This window comes from Pseudophryne corroboree, chromosome 2, assembly GCF_028390025.1.
Source record: "Pseudophryne corroboree isolate aPseCor3 chromosome 2, aPseCor3.hap2, whole genome shotgun sequence".
NCBI classification, from domain to species: domain Eukaryota; kingdom Metazoa; phylum Chordata; class Amphibia; order Anura; family Myobatrachidae; genus Pseudophryne; species Pseudophryne corroboree.
The window spans coordinates 297,821,042-297,846,368 of NC_086445.1; the positions used below are offsets into that span (position 1 = coordinate 297,821,042).

The following is a 25,327-nucleotide window of genomic DNA, read 5'->3' on the forward strand; positions in this document are numbered from 1 at the left end:
AAAAGCAACCGGAACTCTCTTGGGATCTAGAAGTTTTTTACTGGGTTTTCCCAGGATTTTTCAAATAATGCGTTTAATTCCCCAGACACAGGAAAGGTAAGGGAGACTTTCTTATTGTCTGTAAAGAAAGCTTCCTCGACCTGTTCAGGTACCTTGTCAGTAATGTGTAAAACGTCCTGAATGGCCTCAATCATTAGCTGCACCCCTTTAGTACGGGATGCCCCCCCCCCCCCCGCAGTATGTCCCCATCACCGGTATCAGTGTCACTAGGGGAGATTGATGAGGTAGTGGGAGTTGAATACAACAAAACGTCCACAGAGTTTGTTAAAACTTGTGTTTCAGTCTCATAATGAGCTATCCTAGATGAAATCTGGGATATCATACCCTTAACAGAGGTGCCAGTAACCACAATAGGTTGGTTGATATGAAACGCAGATACCACCTTTGGAAGAAATTGCTGACGAGTTCTGAGTTCAGCTCTATCAAATAGGGGCTTTTGTGAGACAAAGCCCCCGGCTCCGACACATGCCTTGCTGAAGTCAAAGCCAACAGTGTGACGGCATTCCATGTAAGAAACTTGACGTCAACTTCCTATAAGGACTCAAACTATTCCGATTGCGGGAATTGCAACACCACGTTGAGATCGCAAGGTGCCGTAGAAGGCACAAAGGGCGGTTAGATGTGCAAAACACCCTTCAAAAATGTCTGAACCTCCGGGAGAGAAGCCAATTGTTTCTGGAAGAAAATGGATAAGGACGAAATCTGGACTTTTAAAGTAGCCCAAACGTAGGCCCACGTCCACTCCTGACAGCAGCAAACGGAGAAAACGTCCCAGTTGAAATTCCACCACAGGAAATTTCCTGTTCTTACACCAAGAGACGTATTTTTTCCAAATACGGTGGTAATGTTTAGACATTACCCCCTTTCTGGCTTGGATCAAGGTTGGAATAACCCTGACCGGGATCCCTTTCCGGGCTAGAATTTGACGCTCAACCTCCACGCCGTCAAACGTAGCCGCGGTAAGGCATGATAGACTAATGACCCCTGTTGTAGAAGATCCTCGTGAAGAGGTAGAGACCACGGGTCCTCTAGGAGCATCTCCAGTAGATCCACAAACCAGGACCTTCTTGGCCAGTCTGGAGCAATGAGAACAGCTTGACCCTTTTCCCTTTTTATTCTTTTGAGAATTCTTGGGATCAATGGAAGTGGTAGAAACACGTACACCACCTGGTAGTCCCATGGAGTCACCAGAGCGTCCACCGCCACTGCTTGTTGGTCTCTCGACCTGGAATAATACCGCTTGAGCTTCTAGTTGAGACGAGAAGCCATCAAGTTATTTGTGGAATTCCCCACAGCATGTCAAGCAGCCTAACACCTCTCGGTGAAGGCCACACTCCCCTGGGTGGAGGTCGTGTCTGCTGAGGAAGTCTGCTTCCCAGTTGTCCACTCCCAGAATGAAGACCGCCGACAACGCCACAGCATGCCGTTCTGCCCAGAAGAGAATCCTTGTTACCTCTGACATTGCTGCTCTGCTCTTCATTCTGCCCTGTTGATTTATGTACGTTACCGCCGTCACATTGTCCGACTGAACCTGAATGGCGTGATCCTGAAGAAGATATGGTGCCTGTAGAAGGGCGTTGCATATGGCCCTTATTTCCAGAATGTTGATCGGAAGAATGGTTTCCTGACTTGACCATTTTCCTTGGAAGTGTTCCCCTTGGGTGACTGCTCCCCAAACTCTGAGGCTTGCGTCTGTGGTTAGCAGAATCCAAATTTTAATCCCGAACATTCGGTACTCGGTCAGGTGAAAAGTGTGAAGCCACCACAGAAAAGAAATCCTGGCTTTTGGCGACAGACATATCCTCTGGTGCATGTGAAGATGCAATCCGGACCATTTGGTCAACAGATCCAGCAGGAAGGGCCTTGCGTGAAACCTTCAGTACTTCAGTGCCTCGTAAGAGGCTACCATCTTCCAGTCTTAGAACGTCCCGCACCATCGACTGAATTACCAATGCCTTTTCCAATAGAAGGAATATCTTCTGTGCCTCCGTATCCAATATCATCCACAGGAACGGAAGCCTCCGTGTTGGTTCCAGATGAGATTTTGGCAGGTTCAGAATCCACTCGTGATCCTGGAGTAGTCGTGTTTAGAGGGCAATGTTGTCTAACAACCTCTCCTTGGATGGTGCTTTTATCAGCAGATCATCCACGTACGGTATTATGCTCACTCCTTGCTTGAGGAGGAAAAACATCATTTCTGCCATTACCTTGATGAACACCCTCTGAGGCGGCCAAATCGGAATATGAAGGTACACATCCTTGATATCCAGAGACACCAGGAATTCCCCCTCTTCCAGACCTGAAATAACCACTCTCAGAGACTCCATTTTGCATTTGAACACCCGTAAGTACGGGTTCAGTGACTTGGGCTTTACCGAACCATCCGGATTTGGTACCACAAACAGGTTGGAATAATAACCCTGGTTTTGCAGTTGAAGTGGAATTGGGACAAAGACCTGAGTCTGTACCAGTTTCTGAATTGCTGCCTGTAAAGTCATGCTTGCTTCTGGAGAAGCTGGTAAGCCTGATTTGAAGAATCTGTGAGTTGGGAGTTCCTGAAACTCCAGTCTGTAGCCCTGGGCGATAAGATCTTTGACCCAGGCATGATGTTGCCCATATGTGACTGAAATATCTTAACCGGGCTCCCATCTGCCTGTCTTCCAGGCAGTGTGGTCCACAGTCATGCTGAAGGCTTTGAGGAAGCAGGACCGGTGGTCTGTTCCTGTGAAACTGCAGTTGCAGGTTTTCTGGGTTTACCTCTATTGCCTTTGAAGGCTGTAGAAGAACCTTTGGATTTACTTTTAAATTTAGCTGTCCGAAACGACTGCAAAGTTGGAGCAGAGTAGGTTTTCCTAGCTGGGAGCGCTGCGGAAGAAAGGTATGTAGACTTACCCACCGTAGCCTTGGATATCCACGTATCCAGTTCATCTCCAAAAAGGGCTTCACCTGTGAATGGTAGGCTTTCCACGCCTTTCCTGGAATCCACATCCGCAGTCCACTTGCATAGCCACAAGCCCCTACATGCTGACACTGCCATGGCAGTGGTGCATGCGTTTAGCAAACCAATTTCCTTTATGGCCTCCACCATAAAATTAGCAGAGTCCTGTATATGCTGAAGGAGTAAAATTATCTACTCCCTGGATAAGGAATCTACTCCATCAATTAGATTACCTAACCATCTTGCAATGGCCATAGTGATCCATGCACAAGCAATAGTGGGTCTCTGGGCCACCTCAGCAGCTGTGTACAGGGGTTTGAGAGTGGTCTCAATTTTGTGGTCAGCAGTGTCTTTTAAGTAGACTGCTTCAGGGACAGGTAAGACTATCTTACGTGGCAACCTAGATACCGAAGCATCAACAATCAGTGGATTTTCCCATTTTTTCCTATCATCTTAAGGAAACGGGAAGGTTGTGAGTAACCTTTTAGGGATCTGAAACTTCTTGTCTGGATTAACCCAAGTTTCTTCAAACAGAGAATTTAACTCCTTTGAAGCAGAGAAAGTAGCAGAGGATTTCTTTTTTACATTAAAATAAGATTGCTCATCCCCCTCCGCCACCTTGTCAGGAATGTGCAGGACTTCTCTAATAGCTTCTATCAGGGCCTGTATTCCTTGTGACAGGGCTGCACCCCCCCCCACACGCACACACGAGTCCACTTCACCCTCCCCCGCGTCTGATACGTCTTCATCAGTGTCAGCCTGCAGGATTTGGGCCAGAGTACGCTTTTGTGGACAAATGGTAGGAGTCTGAGACACTGGTATGGGAACCGAATCTCTAGTCATCAGGTCCTCCACAGACTGTCTTAAGTATTGCGTCTCTATCTCATTATGTGATAATTTATTAAAAATATGCGAGATCATCCCTTTTAGAGAATCCAACCACTAGCCTGAGAATGTGTACTATCCTGGGTACACTATAGTGAATCCCCCGGGAAAGACAAACACTCTGCTGTGCAGGATACACACTCCCTTGACATGGAAATGTGAAGGGACACACACACAGTAAAGGTGAAAGCACAGTTAACCCACACAGATCCAGCAGGGAGACACAGAGAAGATCGAGCCAGCAAAACAGTGCCCTTTATATTAAAGCCAAGCTCAGCTGGGTCGCAAACTAAGCTCCTTAATAGGGCTTAGTATTCTAACACCGCTCCCTCCCCCCTTACTATGACCCCCTGGTATCGCTGAGGAAACGTGGAGTCTTTCTGGAGGAGCTGCGCTTCCCTGCAAGTCCTGTCAGTGCGAGCTGCAGAGGGAAAATGGTGCTGGTGAGCTGCTGTATCCGCTCATACTGAAGCCCCGCCCCTGTAATGGCACGCGGTCTTCCCGGTTTTATTATACTGGTTGAGGTGTCTGAGAAGTTTAACAGTGGGTTAGAACCCCTGTAAGCTGTTTGCCAATGTAGGGTAAAGTTAAAAAGCTAAGCTCACCCCTCACAGAGGACACACACACACATACAGCATGTTGTACTGAGCCTGGAGACTCAGTATGCATATTAGTGCTGCGCTCCATAACCTGATGCCGCTATTACAGCCAACAACCCGCTAATCGGGACTTCGGCCACCTACTCACCACTCTTCTCACTTCTGGCTCTGTTAGGGGTGGCGGCATGCTGCGGGACTGTATGCTCACAATGGTTGGACTTGCGAATAAAACCCTCAGGAGCTTTGTGTCCTGCCAGCGGGAAATGGGACCATTAACCCTATAGGAGGTTGGGCTGTTCCCCCCTTCCCCTAAGTCCCACGAAGCAGGCAGGCTGGTGCCAACCAGACCTGTCTGAAAACACCACACAGAAAATAAATGCAGAACACTCTTCAGGAGCTTTCCTAAGCGTGACCGGCTCCTCCAGGCAGATTTTCTAAATGAAGTCTGGTAGGAGGGGCATAGAGGGAGGAGCCAGAGCACACTATTGATTTCTTAAAGTGCTCAAGGCTCCTGGTGGACCAGTCTATACCCATGGTACTAATGTGGAACCCAGTATCATCTAGGACGTAAGAGAAAAAAAAGAGGATAATTAATACTTTAATGTTACTGACTGTAGCCCACCCAAAAACAAAAAGTTTTTATCCATCTTCGGCATCTGTGTAACTCTACCCTAAAGATCAAAACTGCAGGAGGGCCATTCCACTGTCACATACGGGACATTTCTAATTAGCAATTTTTGATAAAACTTAACATGAGGAAGTTTAAAAGAATCAAAAATGGATATCAATATCAAAGTGCCTAACTAGGCTTATTTTTAGGTAGAGCAAAAACACAATATTACAAAATGTACTTGTCACCTCTGTTTTGTAACTTCTACTTGACAGTTCCCTTCAATTCCAAATTGACAGCCTGTTATTTTGTTATAAAAATCTAGTGGGAAAGAGCTGTACTGTAACATGTCAGCCTACATGAAAACCCAATAGATAACAGCTACAAATATTATTATTATTATTTTATTTATTTTTTTTACAGTGTCACGTATGGGACATTTTTACTTTTTCATGGAATGGCCCAGTAATGTTAACCTCTGTATGGCCTATAAATCACAATCTATCCTATTCATCCAGCATATTCTTCCTTCTTCCATTTATATAATAGTCTAATTTTATGTTACTGCAAAGTGTCCCATATGAACTTATACAAATCTATACTTCACTGCTTCTTCTAATTACAGCTGACAATTGTAAAATACAGTACGTTACATTTTATCCCTTCCAACGTCACATATGAAACTGCCAGAAAGTACTTACAGCATTTGAAGCAGCGCTAACATACTGCATGACCATCTCTCTCTTGGTAGCAAAGTCTTTCTCACGCAATGGTGTTTTTCTGTCTTCATTTAAGTTCATATCTTCCTGAAATGTAACATTTACAAAAGAAAAGTTAATATATAAGTGTAAAAGAACTGAGTGACTGGCAGGGTTTGACAAAGACAAACAAGAAATGCACACAACTAACCAAAGTGAACCCCTGTATTTGTTCTGCCCCAACATTTCATGTATTACACTACAGTGGTAGAGTAGGATGAGGGCAGTACCACGATCCAATGCCAGACTATCACACACCAACAGTGTTGTAACAACTACAGCTAAGCGAGAGGTGAAACCATCCTGAAAGCTAAACTGTAGTATGTACATATGAGTATTTGGCTTTGTTTTACCATTGAGACCACTACTAGGAACCACTTAGTCTAACCAAAAAAATAAGATTTTAAACCTACCGGTAAATCTTTTTCTCGTAGTCCGTAGAGGATGCTGGGACTCCGTAAGGACCATGGGTATAGACAGGCTCCGCAGGAGACATAGGCACTTTAAGAAAGACTTTGAATCTGGGTGTGCACTGGCTCCTCCCACTATGCCCCTCCTCCAGACCTCAGTTAGAGAAACTGTGCCCAGAGGAGACGGACAGTACAAGGAAAGGATTTTTGTAATCCAAGGGCAAGATTCATACCAGCCACACCGTATAACTTGTGATATACTAGTTAACAGTATGAACAACAATATATCATCGGCCCAAAACCGATGAAACTATAACATAACCCTTATGTAAGCAATAACTATATACAAGTCTTGCAGAAGTAGTCCGCACTTGGGATGGGCGCCCAGCATCCTCTACGGACTACGAGAAAAAGATTTACCGGTAGGTTTAAAATCTTATTTTCTCTAACGTCCTAGAGGATGCTGGGACTCCGTAAGGACTATGGGGATTATACCAAAGCTCCCAAACGGGCGGGAGAGTGCGGATGACTCTGCAGCACCGATTTAGCAAACAGGAGGTCCTCCTCAGCTAGGGTATCAAACTTACAGAACTTTGCAAAGGTGTTTGACCCCGACCAAGTAGCAGCTCGGCACAGATGTAGTGCCGAGACCCCTCGGGCAGCCGCCCAAGACGAGCCCACCTTCCTAGTGGAATGGGCCTTAACCGATTTCGGTAACGGCAATCCTGCCGTAGAATGCGCCTGCTGAATTGTGTTACAGATCCAGCGAGCAATAGTCTGCTTTGTAGCAGGGCCGCCAACCTTGTTGGCTGCATACAGAACAAACAGTGCTTCTGTTTTTCTGATCCTAGCCGTTCTAGCCACGTAAATTTTCAAAGCCCTGACCACATCAAGGGACTCTGAATCCTCCAAGTCACATGTAGCCACAGGTACGACAATAGGTTGGTTCATATGAAAGGATGAGACCACCTTAGGTAGGAATTGAGGACGGGTCCGCAACTCCTCTCTATCCATATGGAAAACCAGATAGGGGCTTTTATGTGATAAAGCCGCCAATTCCGAAACTCACCTAGCCGAAGCCAAGGCTAACAACATGACCACCATCCAAGTGAGATTTTTCAACTCCACTGTTTTAAGTGGTTCAAACCAATGTCACTTAAGGAAACTTAACACCACGTTAAGGTCCCAAGGCGCCACCGGAGGTACAAAAGGAGGCTGAATATGCAGTACTCCCTTCACAAAAAGTCTGTACTTCAGGTAAAGAGGCCAATTCCTTTTGAAAGAAATGGATAAGGCCGAAATCTGAACTTTAATGGAGCCTAATGTTAGGCCCAAATTCACTACAGTTTGTAGGAAGTGAAGAAAACGGCCTAGATGGAATTCTTCAGTAGGAGCATTCCTGGCCTCACACCAAGAAACATATTTTCGCCATATTCGGTGATAATGTTTAGACATCACGTCCTTCCTAGCCTTTATTAGCGTAGGAATGAGCTCATCCGGAATACCTTTTCCGCTAGGATCCGGCGTTCAACCGCCATGCCGTCAAACGCAGCCGCGGTAAGTCTTGGAACGGACAGGGACCTTGTTGTAACAGGTCCTGCCTTAGAGGAAGAGGCCACGGATCTTCTGTGAGCATTTCTTGCAGATCCAGATACCAGGTCCTTCGTGGCCAATCTGGAACAATGAGAATTGTTCTCACTCCTCTTTTTCTTATTATCCTCAACACCTAGGGTATGAGAGGAAGAGGAGGAAACACATATACTGACTGGAACACCCACGGTGTCACTAGGGCGTCCACAGCTACCGCCTGAGGGTCTCTTGACCTGGCGCAATACCTTTGTAGCTTTTTGTTGAGACGGGATGCCATCATGTCTATTTGGGGTAGTCCCCACCGACTTGTAATCTGCGTGAAGACTTCCTGATGAAGTCCCCACTCTCCCGGATGCAGATCTGTCTGCTGAGGAAGTCTGTTTCCCAGTTGTCCACTCCCAGAATGAACACTGCTGACAGAGCGCTTACATGATTCTCCGCCCAGCGAAGAATTCTGGTGGCTTCCGCCATTGCCACTCTACTCCTTGTGCCACCTTGGCGGTTTACATGAGCTACTGCGGTGTTGTCGTCTGACTGGATCAGAACTGGTCGATTGCGAAGTAAGATCTCCGCTTGACGTAGGGCGTTGTATATGGCCCTTAGTTCCAGGATGTTGATGTGAAGACAAGTCTCTTGACTTGACTAAAGTCCTTCGAAATTTCTTCCCTGTGTGACTGCTCCCCAACCTCAGAGGTTCGCGTCCGTGGTCACCAGGATCCAGTCCTGAATGCCGAACCTGCGGCCCTCTAGAAGGTGAGCACTCTGCAGCCACCACAGGAGAGATACTCTGGCCCTGGGGGACAGGGTGATCCGCTGATGCAATTGCAGATGCGACCCGGACCATTTGTCCAATAGGTCCCATGGGAAGGTCCTTGCATGGAATCTGCCGTATGGAATTGCTTCGTATGTTGCCACCATCTTTCCCAGAACTTGAGTGCAATGATGTACTGACACTTGCTTTGGTGTCAACAGGTTCATGACTAGAGTCATGAGTTCCTGCGCTTTTTCCGTCGGATGAAAAACCCTTTTCTGGTCTGTGTCCAGAATCATGCCCAAGAAGGGCAGACGAGTTGTAGGATTCAGCTGCGACTTTGGAATATTGAGAATCCAGCCGTGTCGCTGTAACACATTCAGTGAAAGTGATACGCTGTTCAGAAACTTCTCCCGTGATCTCGCTTTTATGAGGAGATCGTGCAAGTACGGGATAATTGTGACACCCTGCTTGCGCAGGAGCACCATCATTTCCGCCATTACCTTGGTGAAAATTCTCGGGGCCGTGGAAAGCCCAAACGGCAACGTCTGAAATTGGTAATGACAATCATGTACCGCAAATCTCAGGTACGCCTGATGAGGATATATGGGGACATGCAGGTATGCATCCTTTATGTCCAGAGATACCAAAAAATCTCCCCCTTCTAGGCTGGCGATGACCGCCCTGAGCGATTCTATTTTGAACTTGAACCGTTTTAAGTAAAGGTTCAGGGATTTTAAATTTAAAATGGGTCTGACCGAACCGTCCGGTTTCGGAACCACAAACAGAGTTGAGTAGTACCCCTGCCCTCTTTGAAGCAGGGGAACCTCTACCACCACTAGTTGAAGACACAATTTGTGAACCGCATGTAACACTATCTCCCTTTCCAGGGGTTGTTTCGGTAGGGCAGATTTGAAAAACCGGCGAGGAGGCACTTCTTCGAATTCCAGCTTGTAACCCTGGGAACTATTTCTATTGCCCATGGATCCACCTGTGAGTGGACCCAGACGTGGCTGAACAGTCGAAGAGGTACCCCCACAGGAGCTGACTCCCTCAGGGGAGCCCCAGCGTCATGCGGTGGATTTTGCAGAGGCCGGGGAGGACTTCTGTTCCTGGGAACTATCTGTGTTATGCAGCTTTTTCCCTCTGCCCTTACCTCTGGCAAGAAAGGACGATCCACGTGCTCTCTTGCTTTTATTTGAATGAAAGGACTGAATTTGATAATGAGGCGCTTTCTTAGATTTTGAGGGAATATATGGCAAAAAATTTGATTTACCTGCCGTAGCGACGAGGTCCGAGAGTCCCTCTCCAAACAATTCCTCACCCTTGTAAGGCAACAACTCCATATGTCTCTTGGAGTCGGCATCACCAGTCCACTGTCGGGTCCATAAGACTCGCCTAGCAGAAAAAGACATAGCGTTTATCCTGGAACCCAGTAAACTAATGTCTCTTTGAGCATCCCTTATATACAAGACCGCATCTTTTATATGCCCTAGGGTCAATAAAATGGTATCCTTATCAAGAGTCTCAATATCCGTTGATAAGGAATCTGTCCATACTGCTACTGCACTACAAACCCACGCCGACGCCATTGCCGGTCTGAGTAACGTACCAGAATGTGTGTAAATGGACTTCAGGGTAACCTCCTGCTTGCGGTCAGCAGGATCCTTGAGGGTAGCCATATCTTGGGATGGAAGCGCTATCTTTTTTGATAAGCGAGTCAAGGCCTTGTCCACCCTAGGGGAGGATTCCCACCGTATCCTGTCCTGCGACGGGAAAGGATACGCTGTTAGGATCCTTTTGGGAATCTGCAGTTTGTCTGGAGTTTCCCACGCTTTTTCACATACTTCGTTCAGCTCATGTGAGGAGGGAAAGGAGACCTCAGGTTTCTTTCCTGTATACATGTGTACCCTCGTGTCAGGGACAGGGGGTTCCTCAGTGATATGCAACACATCTTTTATTGCGATAATCATATATCGAATACCTTTAGCCACCTTTGGCTGTAATTTTGTATCATCGTAATCGACACTGGAGTCTGAATCCGTGTCGATATCTGTGTCAACTATTTGGGATAGCGGGCGCTTCCGAGACCCCGAAGGTCCCGGCGACATAGGGACAGGCATGAGTTGACTCCCTGACTGTGCCCCAGCTTCGGCTTTGTCTAGCCTTTTGTGCAATAAATTAACATTTGCACTTAAAACATTCCACATATCCATCCAGTCCGGCGTCGGCACCGCCGACAGAGACCTAACATTCATAAACTCCCCCTCCTCCTTAGGTGAGCCCTCAACCTCAGACATGTCGACACACACGTACTGACACACCACACATACACAGGGAAGCTCTTTTCTGAAGACAGGTTCCCCACCAGGCCCTTTGGAGAGACAGAGAGTATGCCAGCACACACCCCAGCGCTATATGACCCAGGAATAACACCGTAAATTAATGTTTACCCAGCAGCGCTGTTTTATGTATCTGCGCCAATTATGTGCCCCCCCTCTACTTTAAAACCCTCTGTCACCGTGTGTCAAGCAGGGGAGAGTCCAGGAAGCTTCCTCTCAGCGGTGCTGTAGAGAAAAAATGGCGCTGGTGAGTGCTGAGGGAGAAGCCCCGCCCCCTCGGCGGCAGGCTTCTGTCCCGCTCAATTTTTTCAATACATGGCGGGGGCTCTTTTTATACATGTACAGTGCCCAGCTGTACATGTATATATACATCTGTGCCATAAGAGAGGTTTATATTGCTGCCCAGGACGCGCGCCCCCCCCCCCTCCCCCCGCCCTGCACCCTTACAGTGACCGGTGTGTGTGAGGTGAAGGGGAGCAATGGCGTACAGCTGCAGTGCTGTGCGTTACCTCAGTGAAGATCCAAGTGTCTTCTGCCGCCTCAGATGGGTCTTACACTCACCCAGCTTCTTTCTTCCGGCTCTGCGAGGAGGACGGCGGCGCGGCTCTGGGACGGACGGCGAGGGTGAGACCTGCGTACCGATCCCTCTTGAGCTAATGGTGTCCAGTAGCCTAAGAAACAGAGCCCTGAACTCAGAGAAGTGGGTCTGTTTTTCTCTCCTCAGTCCCTCGATGCAGGAAGTCTGTTGCCAGCTGGCTCCCTGAAAATAAAAAAACCTAACAAAAATGCTTTCTTACAGGAAACTCAGGAGAGCTCCTGAAATGCACCCAGTCTCCACTGGGCACAGTATCAAACTGAGGTCTGGAGGAGGGGCATAGAGGGAGGAGCCAGTGCACACCCAGAGTCAAAGTCTTTCTTAAAGTGCCCATGTCTCCTGCGGAGCCCGTCTATCCTCATGGTCCTTACGGAGTCCCAGCATCCTCTAGGACGTTCGAGATATAGGATTACAGTTTCATCTTGTGAAAAAGAGTCTCATGCCACAGCAGAACCAGATAAAGCGACATTTAGCTTGTTCTGCTGCAGACTGTTCTGCTTGCCATCACTGCCTGCCAGGCCCTGGTAGCCCCCCTCACAGGGAGCACCACTGACATGTTGTGTGAAGATTGCTTTTTTTGTTTATTTTAGCCCTGGTTTTCATTGGCAGATGGGCACCTTCACCTAGAAAAATAGTAGGCAACCTGATTCCAACATTTATACCCTGACAAATATGACTGAGCTCCAAGTAGGACTAACAGGTGCAGGTGTAGTGGAGACCACACTTCAGCAATCGCGTCATACTCTGAATGTGGCACATGCAACATTTCATGCATAAGACTGATGTGTGTGACTGTAACAAAGAAATGCCTACCACACACACACACACAAAAAAAAAATGCCGATTGTGCACAGAACAGAGTACGGCATGTAAGGATTGAATTAATGCAAACTCTGACACTTCTCCATAACAGTCTAATGTGTCATTGTGAAAAACCATTAATAGCATGCTATGGAGCTAAAGAAGCCTGTAGCTCATCTGTACAAGGAACACAAGCTGCTGCACTGCTAAGCAGCATGCCTTGCCTGACATTATGCAAATGTTCTCCAAGGCCAACCGATCCAGACATTTTCCTCGATTGTAATTCAGAGCAATGGGTACCTAAAAAGATACAGTTGGCAAGTGTTTGCTACCTGCTGTGATGTGTAAACAACAATACTCTGTCACAGTAAATGTGGCAGAAGACTGCAGATTTGGGTACGGTGTGTAATCTGATCGTAAGTTGAACATAAACTGCGTCAATCTAACAATGCAAAAAGGGTATAGTTTGGCTGCATGGTGCACCAAACGGGATCCGGTCTGAAGATTGACAGTGTCTAGGTCGACAATGTTTAGGCCGACCACTATAGGTCAACAGTCACTAGGTCGACATGGATGGAAGGTCGACAGGGTTTCTAGGTCGACATGTGCTTGGTCGACAGGTCTAAAGGTCGACATGAGTTTTTCACATTTTTTTTCTTTTTTTGAATTTTTTCATACTTAATCCACGTGGACTACGATTGGAACGGTAAAGTGTGCCGATCGAAGCGGTAGCGGAGCGAAGGCACCATGCCCGAAGCATGGCGAGCGAACGCGGTGCACTAATTTGGGATCCCGGTCACTCTAAGAAGAAAACGACACCAAAAAAAATAAAAATCCTCATGTCGACCTTTAGACCTGTCGACCTAGCACGTCGACCTAGAAACCCTGTCGACCTTCCATCCATGTCAACCTAGTGACTGTCGACCTATAGTGGTCGACCTAAACATTGTCGACCTAGACACTGTCGATTTGATGAACCACACCCGCACCAAACAGATGTGTCCTCAAACACAAAGCTGCCCCACACCTTGAAAAAGACCCAAGAGGTCGAAACGCCGTTGGTGATATCAGGCAGTGAGTTTTCATCAGCTTTTTATTCATATTTTGTTTTTATATCAGACATTCTGTCACTTTTCATGGGATATTACTTTTTGGTAGTATACGCAGCATGATAGCACTGGTGTAAAACCGGATTACATCAGCTGCCCTGTCTAAATACATCAGACCTGCATGCATTCTGTATAAACCAGAGAGTGAAAAAACAACATAGAAAAGTAATAGATTGCTGTTTTTATGGACATTCTTTCAAATAAACCTTTTTGAAGTATTTTGGACGTTGTTTCTGGTCCTGGCTTGAAAGAAACCTTGATACGTGGGAATAATCCCCCTCCCAAAGTAAGTGGGGTACGTCATCTGTCATTTTCGTATTGCCTTACATCACGTGGGATAGATCTTCAAAAGATACCTTTATATACCTGTCCCTATCCTATTTTATGTGAGTTTCGGTATGTCCACGAGTCTAATTGAGTGGTGGCGAGACACTGTCCTCATCCTCTATCAAAAACATCCCGGCACCTTAGGCTTTCTTTTTCTGGACACTTATGGACTAAACAATTAATCCCAAAGCAATACCACCCATATATGTATATCATTTTCTTTTTTTCATGTTTATCATCTGGATGTTGTGAGACGTTTCAAAGAGTGATCAATCAGGAAAGGACATCTTAACATGTGACGTATATTAATTTATTTATTCATTTTGTTATCGCCTTTGATCCACCACCTCATTGCTTTTTGTATAACAAAGCTGCGAGACGACTGGCACAAGTGACTTGCACTGGACATATTTTTCGCACAAATGTACACCAAAATCTCAATGTGATGCAACAACAATAAACTGACTAAATTGATAAGCAACACATCTGTGTGTGACTGTGATTCTGTATTTGGAACACAACGGAACTTGGCGCGAAAAAAAGCCACAGCTGCTGCATCATAGCACTTTGTATACAGATTCATACTCAGTCACATACAGATATACAAGTGTTGCATATTAAATTAATCAGTGTAGTCTTGTGACGCTGTTTTATCACATTGCATTGCGACTGAGACATACATTTGAGCTAAAAAGAAAATGGCGAAGCCAAGTAACTCTAGACCTGGCGCGCCAAAAAGTGATGTCAGCTACAGTGTGTGAGGACACATCTGTAATCTTAGAGACAAATATGCCTTCAGGAAAGGGATCATGGGCACAATATTTTGGGGAAAGTTTGCTTGACCTAATACATCTAAGTCCGAAAAATCATACACTAATGTAACTGCTTCAATGAGATCACTGCCATTCATCTAAAAACGTCACGAGATGGGTCGTCTTATACTTATTTTTATGTTTCCTAATATCATACATATAAGCCACAGATATATTGGGAGGTGCCCATCTGGACTGCACACTAGGGAGGCCAATCCCGGGATCGGGTTTGGCGGGATCCCGGGATTTAGGACCAAAAACGTCCGGGCTCCAATCCCGGGGATTGAGGGATCAGCGTTGAGCGTCCATAGGACGCTCAGACGCTGCCCAGCTCCCTCCTCCTGTCTCCCCTGCACAGCGTGACCTGTGACTGTGAGGTCACGATGCGCTTCAGCAGCCGCCGAGCCGGAAAGAACGGCGGTCTTCACCCGCCGCCTCCTCCCGGCTCCCCTACACTCACCCGCCGGCTCCTCCTCACCCGCTACCTGGCTGTGCAGGTTTGTACGGGTTTTTTATGTCTGCAGGGCGGGAGGGGCGAGGCGTGGGGGGCGGCCGGACACAGTCTAAAGCCAATCCCGGGAATCCCGGGATTGACCATTTTTCAATCCCGATACCCGGGATTGAAAAAATGGCCCGGGATTGGCTTCCCTACTACACACCCTAATTCTTAACGTAATCAGTTGTGCTACCATGCTGTGACATATAATGCCACACAGATAAAAGAAAATGCAGGGGCACACTTTAAGCATTAAGGACACTTATAATCAGAGCAATTATAATAAACTCTGCAATTTAACATGGAGTAAAAATGAGGTTCTTAGCATAATTTTCGGCCAAAAGTGTGGGCCCACCTACAATCACCAGGTGACCTCATAAGGTGGATCCCTAACATTCCTAAGGTTCAAGTCCAGAGAACACGCCACCGCCTCCCACGGGCTAGCATAATCTAACCAACCCAAGGAATCTATCACACTAGTAAGCAATAATAAACTAAGTGTTAAAAGTGTTACTTTAATAACAAATAGCAACTAAGTGCTAGAAGTGTTACATAGGTGAGAAGTAGTAATTAAGAAGTAGAAATGAAAGTGTTACATTAGTAAAAATCTGTTTCAGTGATAAAACACTGAAGTTACCTATTTGTATGCCCACCGTATGGGCTCCATCATTCTGTGCTCTCTATTGAAGCAGTACCAGTTCTGGATACATGCCTATATAATGCATTCCTATATTACAATATACACAGGGTAGAAGCTTATACACTAGCACAGTGGTAGCCAACCCTGGTCCTCAAGAGCTACCAATAGTTCACGTTTTCCAGCTCACCTGGCAGGTGCACATGTGCAGTTATTACTAATGGGCCCTACACACTGGCAGATAAAACAGAACAATATGAACGTTCTCATTCAGAAATGAACGAGAACTCGTTCATATCGTTCTGTGTGTAGGCACCAAAGGTTTAACGATGCGCGGCCCCACGCTCGTTACGTTGGTGCCCAGTCGTTTATTCATGCAGGCCAATATGGACGAGATTGTCCATATTAGCGTGCAGTGCTACGGAACCAGGTGAAGGGGGGAGTGAAGACACTTCACTCTCCCCGTCACCTCCACACCCCCCCCCCCCCCCCCCCGCCGCCGGGTCGCCCGTCAGCAGAATCCGCTATCGGGCAGCTCGGCGGCAGATCGGTATGTGTGTAGCGCCCATAACTGCCACGTTAAAAGATCCACAGGTGGACTCTGTGGGGAGACCTGGAAAACGTGCACTGTTGGCAGCTCTCGAGGACCAGGGTTGGCTACCCCTGCACTAGCATAACGCATTTTCGGATGCAACACCATCATCCTTTCCTAAAAGAAAACAATGTTAGGAGTAATTTTACTTCACAGAAATGTATATTTAATTGCTTTTGAAATACTACCTATAAAGTTAACTACGAATGTGTCCTCTTACGTTGTTGCTGCAGTCATACCAAATAGCCCCTCTTGGCGTGCCAAGACCCGTAAAGGGGGGTACACACGAAGACTTTTGTGCTTAAATTCTAAGCAATCTGACTAGACTGCTTAGAACTTAAGCACGGATCTCTCCATGTTGTCGAAGTCGAAAAATATTGCAGTACACACATCACGTACCAACTACACACAGATGGCCTCCATGCACGTACTTGTTCTGCCGTGTGTGCACATATTCGCAATTTGCGTATGGTCGCTCCCGCGGTCCTGCGTATTAGCGCGTGGTATGGGTAATTACGGTAGTGTTTGTAATCACATGGAAAAGCCATAAAAACACATTACATATTTAATCCAAATAGTGCACAATGTACACAGTCTCCCTGCACCACACCAGCAAGTTATATTTGTTTAAATGATATCAGAACAAAGGGATTCCCCTTTACAGGATAGGAGGGGACAGAACTAGGTTATACGGTGGTGTTTGGTATCCAGCTGTAGGGTATATTAAGGGCAATATTCCGGTGTTGGTTTGCAGAAGATCGCACGCTCCTGCGTATAGTTATGCGCAGGAGCAGAATATAAATATTAACTGTATTTACTGTACACTTGGTATGCGGCGGGAACCCAGAGGAGAACATCTGCAAGTGCACCTGGAACAGACATCGCCCACCTAGTCAAACCGACAGATGACCTCTCCTGTACTGTAAATGACCATCCCTGTGTCCAATGGACAAAGAGATTACAGTTTCCATTGTGTTAGGTTTTGGACTATTGTATAAAGAGCCAGCTGCATGCCCGGTCACACACAGACTCTGAAGGTCATCTACCCTGATGACTGAGTACCGGGCCGGGAAGAACAGGCGAAACCAAAATGTATGTACCATTGACTGTAGCCATTTATCTATTGTATTGTATTGTTGTTTATTGTAACCCCCTTTCAGCAATTATATGTTGGTGTGTCGGGACCCAGCATCTTAAATACAATCTGGTGTCGTGTCTCTTTTCCCTGCTAAGGTTATAAGTGTATTTCAGTCACACGTGTAGCTGCAGAGTGCTCACGGCGTGTCTTTAGGTGTGTACGCAGTGAGTGTACTTAGTACGGCCAGCGAGGCGTTTGTACGCAAAGTACGTACACGGTACGGGGCTTTGTACGCTAATGGTGTAAAAAATACGTAGGCTAAGGATTGATTACAGCGGCCGCAGCGGCTCCATTTAAAGTGTATTGAATGTATTTTTAAAGTGTTGCTTTTAGTCCTGTATGTAAATCGACGTTCACAATTGGGGGCTCGATCCGGTTTTCACATACTCACAGACTAGCAGGTCATAGCAGACAATCTATCAGCAAAGGGTGGAAAGTTATCTACGTAACCTTTTCCTGGTTGGTAGATGTTCTAAAAAAACCTATTTGTGTGCTGTTAGATTGCGTCTGCACTGTCTGGTCTGCAGAGGTGCAGATAAAACCCGTAAAAAAGGGAAAAAAGCTATTAAAAAAAATATGTTAAATTATTTTTTGGCGCCAAAAGCCTACACAAAGGGCACCGATACTTTGCATACCCTCTCACATTGTTGCCGCAAGGTTTAGATTGTTAGATTCGTTTAGATCTGTGTGAAATCGGATACATTTGTTGCTATATAGATAAATTTGAAATAAAAGTATTTAAGGACGGAAGTAAAAAGCACAACACGCATGTCTGGCCCAGTCATAAAGGGTTACACAGAACAAGCGTGGGTTGTACTTGCGAGTGATTATAGTGAGTATTGCTCACATTTATAGAGGTTGTGGGATTTGTTTTATTGTGGACACACGTTTTGTACACGTGGCTCAAACAAAGTACAGGACCGCGCACGCAGCGTAAAAGACACGCACGGTCGTGTGTTTACGCAAAATGTGCGTAAGAGTGCGGACGCTAAGTACAAATTACACGATAGTTTTGTTCAATTAAAAGGTGGGATAGTAGCCATGCTACAATAGCACGTAACTATCCGGTTTCAACAGCAGATTATTAGAAAACTTTTGTTTAAACTGTATTGCCTATGGGGGAAAAGCTGCCGATCAGCTGCAGAAATTATCTGTACAGAAAAACAAATCGTATCTGAGTGAGTGAAAGTAGGAGTGAACGTATTGAACCCCGGGAATTCGGGATCCCGTCGTTGGTACACCAAGTGAATGGAGGCTTGGCGGCCTAAGGCGGCTGACTCACGTTAGTATAGATTATAATACATAAGTCGTGAGGAGAATTACACAGGAGCGCGGTAGGGAATTGTGAACTTGGTGACCCATATCGTTTTTTTGATAAGCTCCAGCTGAGGTTTCGCAGCTTGTGATTCGATTCCAGTGGTCGTAGGGCAGATAGGTAACAAGTACCTATACACTGTGCAATTGGACCGCATGTTTGTGGGTGCGATACATAGCGCAACTTGATACCCCTTTACGAACTTTTGCGTAAATTCGAGGTATCATTATCGCTGTATAGAACATACGCAAGCGTGATTTGTGTACAAGTGCAAAAGGGAGTTTTCGCTGGTCTCTCTCAGGAAAATCTCCAACGGCAGATATTTACTGGAAAAGGTAAGTCACTCCTAAAAAAAAAAAAAACTTCCAGTAAATATAGGTCAATTAGGGGCCCTAAGTTGGGTACATTGCCTTCCGCTATCAACAGTGTATCGCAGTACCGGCCAACGTGGGCGGGAGTGGGTGAAAGCGCTCTAAGAACTTTCACCGTCTGCTTATATTGAGTATTTTGGTGTTTGTTGGAAAAGGCCCACAATTATGGGAGCCAGTTGCTCAACTAAGAGACGTATGGTAGCCAGGGTTCAGGCAGAAGAGTCGCGGCCCAAGGGGTCAGCGAGGTTTATAATGTGTGAGAAATATGGTCCACACACTGAAGTTTATTGTGATGAATGGGTACGTATGACTGACAAAGATAGGGTATCATTCCCTAGGGTGGGCAGCTTTGAGCCAGAGGTACTGCAGAACTTAAGGATAAGGATATGTCTGTAAAAATCCAGAAAACAAAGGATTAGACATACAGATTGTTTAAATCTGTGGCATCAAGAGGGGGATGTGCAAAGAGAACAAGCTCGCACAGCAGGTTCCAAACCAAGCGGGAAAAATAAGATTTTACTCACCGGTAAATCTATTTCTCGTAGTCCGTAGTGGATGCTGGGACTCCGTAAGGACCATGGGGATTAGCGGCTCCGCAGGAGACTGGGCACAACTAAAGAAAGCTTTAGGACTACCTGGTGTGCACTGGCTCCTCCCACTAAGACCCTCCTCCAGACCTCAGTTAGGATACTGTGCCCGGAAGAGCTGACACAAATAGGAAGGATTTTGAATCCCGGGTAAGACTCATACCAGCCACACCAATCACACCGTATAACTCGTGATACTATACCCAGTTAACAGTATGAAATATAACTGAGCCTCTCAAAAGATGGCTCATCAATAACCCTTTAGTTAGGCAATAACTATAAACAAGTATTGCAGACAATCCGCACTTGGGATGGGCGCCCAGCATCCACTACGGACTACGAGAAATAGATTTACCGGTGAGTAAAATCTTATTTTCTCTGACGTCCTAGTGGATGCTGGGACTCCGTAAGGACCATGGGGATTATACCAAAGCTCCCAAACGAGCGGGAGAGTGCGGATGACTCTGCAGCACCGAATGAGCAAACTCTAGGTCCTCCTCTGCCAGGGTATCAAACTTGTAGACTGTTGGAAAAATTGTAAAGCCGAGACCTCTCGGGCAGCCGCCCAAGAAAAGCCCACTTTCCTCGTGGAATGGGCTTTTACAGATTTAGGGTGCGGCAGTCCAGCCGCAGCATGTGCAAGTTGAATCGTGCTACAGATCCAGCGAGCAATAGTCTGCTTAGAAGCAGGAGCACCCAGCTTGTTGGGTGCATACAGGATAAATAGCGAGTCAGTTTTCCTGACTCCAGACGTCCTGGAAACATATACTTTTCAGGGCCCTGACTACGTCCAGTAACTTGGAATCCTCCAAGTCCCAAGTAGCCGCAGGCACCACAATAGGTTGGTTCACATGAAAAACTGATACCACCTTAGGAAGGAATTGGGAACGAGTCCTCAATTCCGCCTTATCCATATAAAATACAGATAAGGGCTTTTGTATGACAAAGCCGCCAATTCTGATACACGCCAGGCCGACGCCACGGCCCACAGCATGACCACTTTCCACGGGAGGTATTGTAGCTCCACGGATTTAAGTGGCTCAACCCAATCCGACTTCAGGAAATCCAACACCACGTTGAGATCCCACGGTGCCACTGGAGGCACAAACGGGGGCTGACTATGCAGCACTCCCTTAACAAAAGTCTGAACTTCAGGCAGTGAAAGCCAGTTCTATTTTGGAAGAAAATCGATAGAGCCGAAATCTGGACCTTCATGGAACCCAATTTTAGGCCCATAGTCACCTCTGACTGTAGGAAGTGCAGAAATCGACCTAGCTGAAATTTCTCCTTTGGGGCCTTCCTGGCCTCACAGTACGCAACATATTTCCGCCATATGCGGTGATAATGGTTTGCGTTCACTTCTTTCCTAGCTTTAAATAGCGTAGGGATAACTTCCTCCGGAATTCCCTTTTCCTTCAGGATCCGGCGTTCAACCGCCATGCCGTCAAACGCAGCCGCGGTACGTCTTGGAACAGACAGGCCCCCTGCTGCAGCAGGTCCTGTCTGAGCGGCAGAGGCCATGGGTCCTCTGAGATCATTTCTTGGAGTTCTGGTTACCAAGCTCTTCTTGGCCAACCCGGAACAATGAGTATAGTTCTTACTCCTCTCCTTCTTATTATTCTCATTACCCTGGGTAAGAGAGGCAGAGAAGGGAACACATACACCGACTGGTACACCCACGGTGTTACCAGAGCGTCCACAGCTATCGCCTGAGGGTCCTTGACCTGGCGCAATATCTTTGTAACTTTTAGTTGAGGCGGGACGCCATCATGTCCACCTGTGGCCTTTCCCAACGGTGTACAATCATTTGGAAGACTTCTGGATGAAGTCCCCACTCTCCCGGGTGGAGGTCGTGTCTTCTGAGAAAGTCTGCTTCTCAGTTGTCCACTCCGGGAATGAACACTGCTGACAGTGCTAACACATGATTTTCCGCCCATCGGAGAATCCTTGTGGCTTCTGCCATCGCCATCCTGCTTCCCTGTCGGTTTACATGAGCGACCGCCATGATGTTGTCTGACTGGATCAGCACCGGCCGGTGTTGAAGCAGGGGTCTAGCCTGACTTAGGGCATTGTAAATGGCCCTTAGTTCCAGAATATTTATGTGTAGGGAAGTCTCCTGACTTTTCCATAGCCTTGGAAGTTTCTTCCCTGTGTGACTGCCCCCCAGCCTCGAAGGCTGGCATCCGTGGTCACCAGGACCCAGTCCTGTATGCCAAATCTGCGGCCCCCTAGAAGATGAGCACTCTGCAGCCACCACAACAGCGACACCCTGGCCCTTGGAGACAGGGTTATCCGCCGATGCATCTGAAGATGCGACCCGGACCACTTGTCCAACAGATCCCACTGGAAAATCCTTGCATGGGACCTGGCGAATGGAATTTCTTTGTAAGAAGCTACCATCTTTCCCAGGGCTCGCGTGCATTGATGCACCGACACCTGTATACGTATTAGGAGGTCTCTGTCTAGAGACGACAACTCCTTGGACTTCTCCTCAGGGAGAAACCCTTTTTATCCTGTTCTGTGTCCAGAACCATACCCAGGAACAGTAGACGCGTCTTAGAAACCAGCTGCGACTTTGGAATATTCCGAATCCAGCCGTGCTGTTGTAGCACTTCCCGAGATAGTGCTACTCCGACGAACAACTGCTCCCTGGACCTCGCCTTTATAAGGAGATCGTCCAAGTACGGGATAATTATTTCGGCCATTACCTTGGTAAATACCTCGGTGCCGGGGACAGACCAACGGCAACGTCTGGAATTGGTAATGACAATCCTGTACCACAATTTTGAGGTACTCCTGGTGAAGAGGGTAAATAGGGACATGCAGGTAAGCATCCTTGATGTCCAGTGATACCATGAAATTCTCCAGGCTTGCAATAATCGCCCTGAGCGATTCCATTTTGAACGTGAACCTTCGTATATAAGTGTTCAAGGCTTTCAATTTTAGAATGGGTCTCACCGAACCGTCTGGTTTCGGTACCACAACATTTTGGAATAGTAACCCCGGCCTTGTTGAAGGAGGGGTACCTTGATTTCACCTGCTGGAAGTACAGCTTGTGAATTGCCGCCAGTACTACCTTTCTCCGAGGGCAGCAGGCAAGGCTGATGTGAGGTAACGGCGAGGGGGAGTCGCCTCGAACTCCAGCCTGTATCCCTGTGATACTATTTGCAGAACCTAGTGATCCACCTGTGGGCAAGCCCACTGGTCCCTGAAGTTCCCGAGACGCGCCCCTACCGCACCTGTCTCCACCTGTGGAGCCCCAGCGTCATGCGGTGGACTCAGAGGAAGCGGGGGAAGATTTTTGATCCTGGGAACTGGCTGCTGGTGCAGCTTTTCCTTCTTCCCTTGTCTCTGTGCAGAAAGGAAGCGCCTTTGACCCGCTTGCTTTTCTGAAGCCGAAAGGACAGTACCTGAAAATACGGTGCTTTCTTAGGCTGTGAGGAAACCTGAGGTAAAAAATTTTCTTCATAGCTGTTGCTGTGGATACGAGGTCCCAGAGACCATCCCCAAACAATTCCTCACCCTTATAAGGCAGAATCTCCATGTGCCTTTTACAGGCAGCATCACCTGTCCACTGCCGGGTTTCTAATACCCTCCTGGCAGAATGGACATTGCATTAATTCTGGATGCCAGCCGGCAAATATCCCTCTGTGCATCCTTTATATCTAAGACGACGTCTTTAATATGCTCTATGTTAGCAAAATATTATCCCTGTCTTAGAGTATTAATATTATCTGACAGGGTATCAGACCACGCTGCAGCAGCACTATTTATGCTGAGGCAATTGCAGGTCTCAGTATATAACCTGAGTGTGTATATACATACTTCAGGATAGCCTCCTGCTTTTTATCAGCAGGCTCCTTCAAGGTGGCCGTATCCTAAGACGGCCGTGCCACCTTTTTTGACAAACGTGTGAGCGCCTTATCCACCCTAAGGGATATCTCCCAACGTGACCTATCCTCTGGCGGGAAAGGGTACGCCATCAGTAACTTTTTAGAAATTACCAGTTTCTTATCGGGGGAACCCACGCTTCTTTACACACTTCATTCATTCATCTGATGGAGGAACAAAACACTGGCTGCTTTTTCTCCCCAAAAATAAAACCCCTTTTATGTGGTACTTGGGTTCATGTCAGAAATGCGTAACACATTTTTCATTGCCGAGATCATGTAACGGATGTTCCTAGAGGATTGTGTATATGTCTCAACCTCGTCAACACTGGAGTCAGACTCCGTGTCGACATCTGTGTCTGCCATCTGAGGTAACGGGCGTTTTTTGAGCCCCTGATGGCCTTTGAGACGCCTGGGCAGGCGCGGGCTGAGAAGCCGGCTGTCCCACAGCTGTTACGTCATCCAGCCTTTTATGTAAGGAGTTGACATTGTCGGTTAATACCTTCCACCTATCCATCCACTCTGGTGTCGGCCCCACAGGGGGGCGACATCCCATTTATCGGCCTCTGCTCCGCCTCCACGTAACCTTCCTCATCCAACATGTCGACACAGCCGTACCGACACCGCGCACACACAGGGAATGCTCTGACTGAGGACAGGACCCCACAAAGTCCTTTGGGGAGACAGAGAGAGAGTATGCCAGCACACACCAGAGCGCTATATAATGCAGGGATTAACACTATAACGGTGTGATTTTTCCCCCAATAGCTGCTTGTATACATATACTGCGCCTAAATTTAGTGCCCCCCCCCCTCTTTTTAACCCTTTGAGCCTGAAAACTACAGGGGAGAGCCTGGGGAGCTGTCTTCCAGCTGCACTGTGAAGAAAAAATGGCGCCAGTGTGCTGAGGGAGAAGCCCCGCCCCTTTTTCGGCTGACTTTTCTCCCGCTTTTTTATGGATTCTGGCAGGGGTAATTTATCACATATATAGCCCTGGGACTATATATTGTGATGATTTGCCGCCAACCAAGGTGTCTTATATTGCCCTCAGGGCGCCCCCCCCCCCAGCGCCCTGCACCCATCAGTGACCGGAGTGTGAGGTGTACATGAGGAGCAATGGCGCATAGCTGCAGTGCTGTGCGCTATCTTGGTGAAGACCGAAGTCTTCTGCCGCCGATTTTCCGGACTCTTCATGCTTCTGGCTCTGTAAGGGGGACGGCGGCGCGGCTCCGGGAAAGAACACCAAGGTCGGGTCCTGCGGTCGATCCCTCTGGAGCTAATGGTGTCCAGTAGCCTAAGAAGCCCAAACTACCACCTGTTAGGTAGGTTCGCTTCTTCTCCCCTTAGTCCCTCGCTGCAGTGAGTCTGTTGCCAGCAGATCTCACTGTAAAATAAAAAACCTAAATATACTTTCTTTCTAGGAGCTCAGGAGAGCCCCTAGTGTGCATCCAGCTCAGCCGGGCACAAGAATCTAACTGAGGTCTGGAGGAGGGTCTTAGTGGGAGGAGCCAGTGCACACCAGGTAGTCCTAAAGCTTTCTTTAGTTGTGCCCAGTCTCCTGCGGAGCCGCTAATCCCCATGGTCCTTACGGAGTCCCAGCATCCACTTAGGACGTCAGAGAAACTACTGGTAGTTTTTTCTCTCCAAACATAATACCCTTTTTTGTGGTTCCTGGGGTAACATCAGAAATGTGCAACACATTTTTCATTGCCTC

The 25,327-nt window shown here is 47.1% G+C and overlaps 1 protein-coding gene across 6 annotated transcripts in view; it reads right to left on the minus strand.

The window, feature by feature from the left end:
* The window catches only part of DIAPH3 (diaphanous related formin 3), a 1,416,707-nt gene that overhangs the window by 1,007,941 nt on the left and 383,439 nt on the right, over positions 1-25,327 (minus strand). For all 6 annotated transcript variants that reach the window (XM_063952903.1, XM_063952906.1, XM_063952905.1 and 3 more), the window contains one exon: positions 5,794-5,898. In XM_063952903.1, coding sequence (XP_063808973.1) covers positions 5,794-5,898 — 105 coding nt within the window. The remainder of the gene's footprint in view (positions 1-5,793; positions 5,899-25,327) is intronic.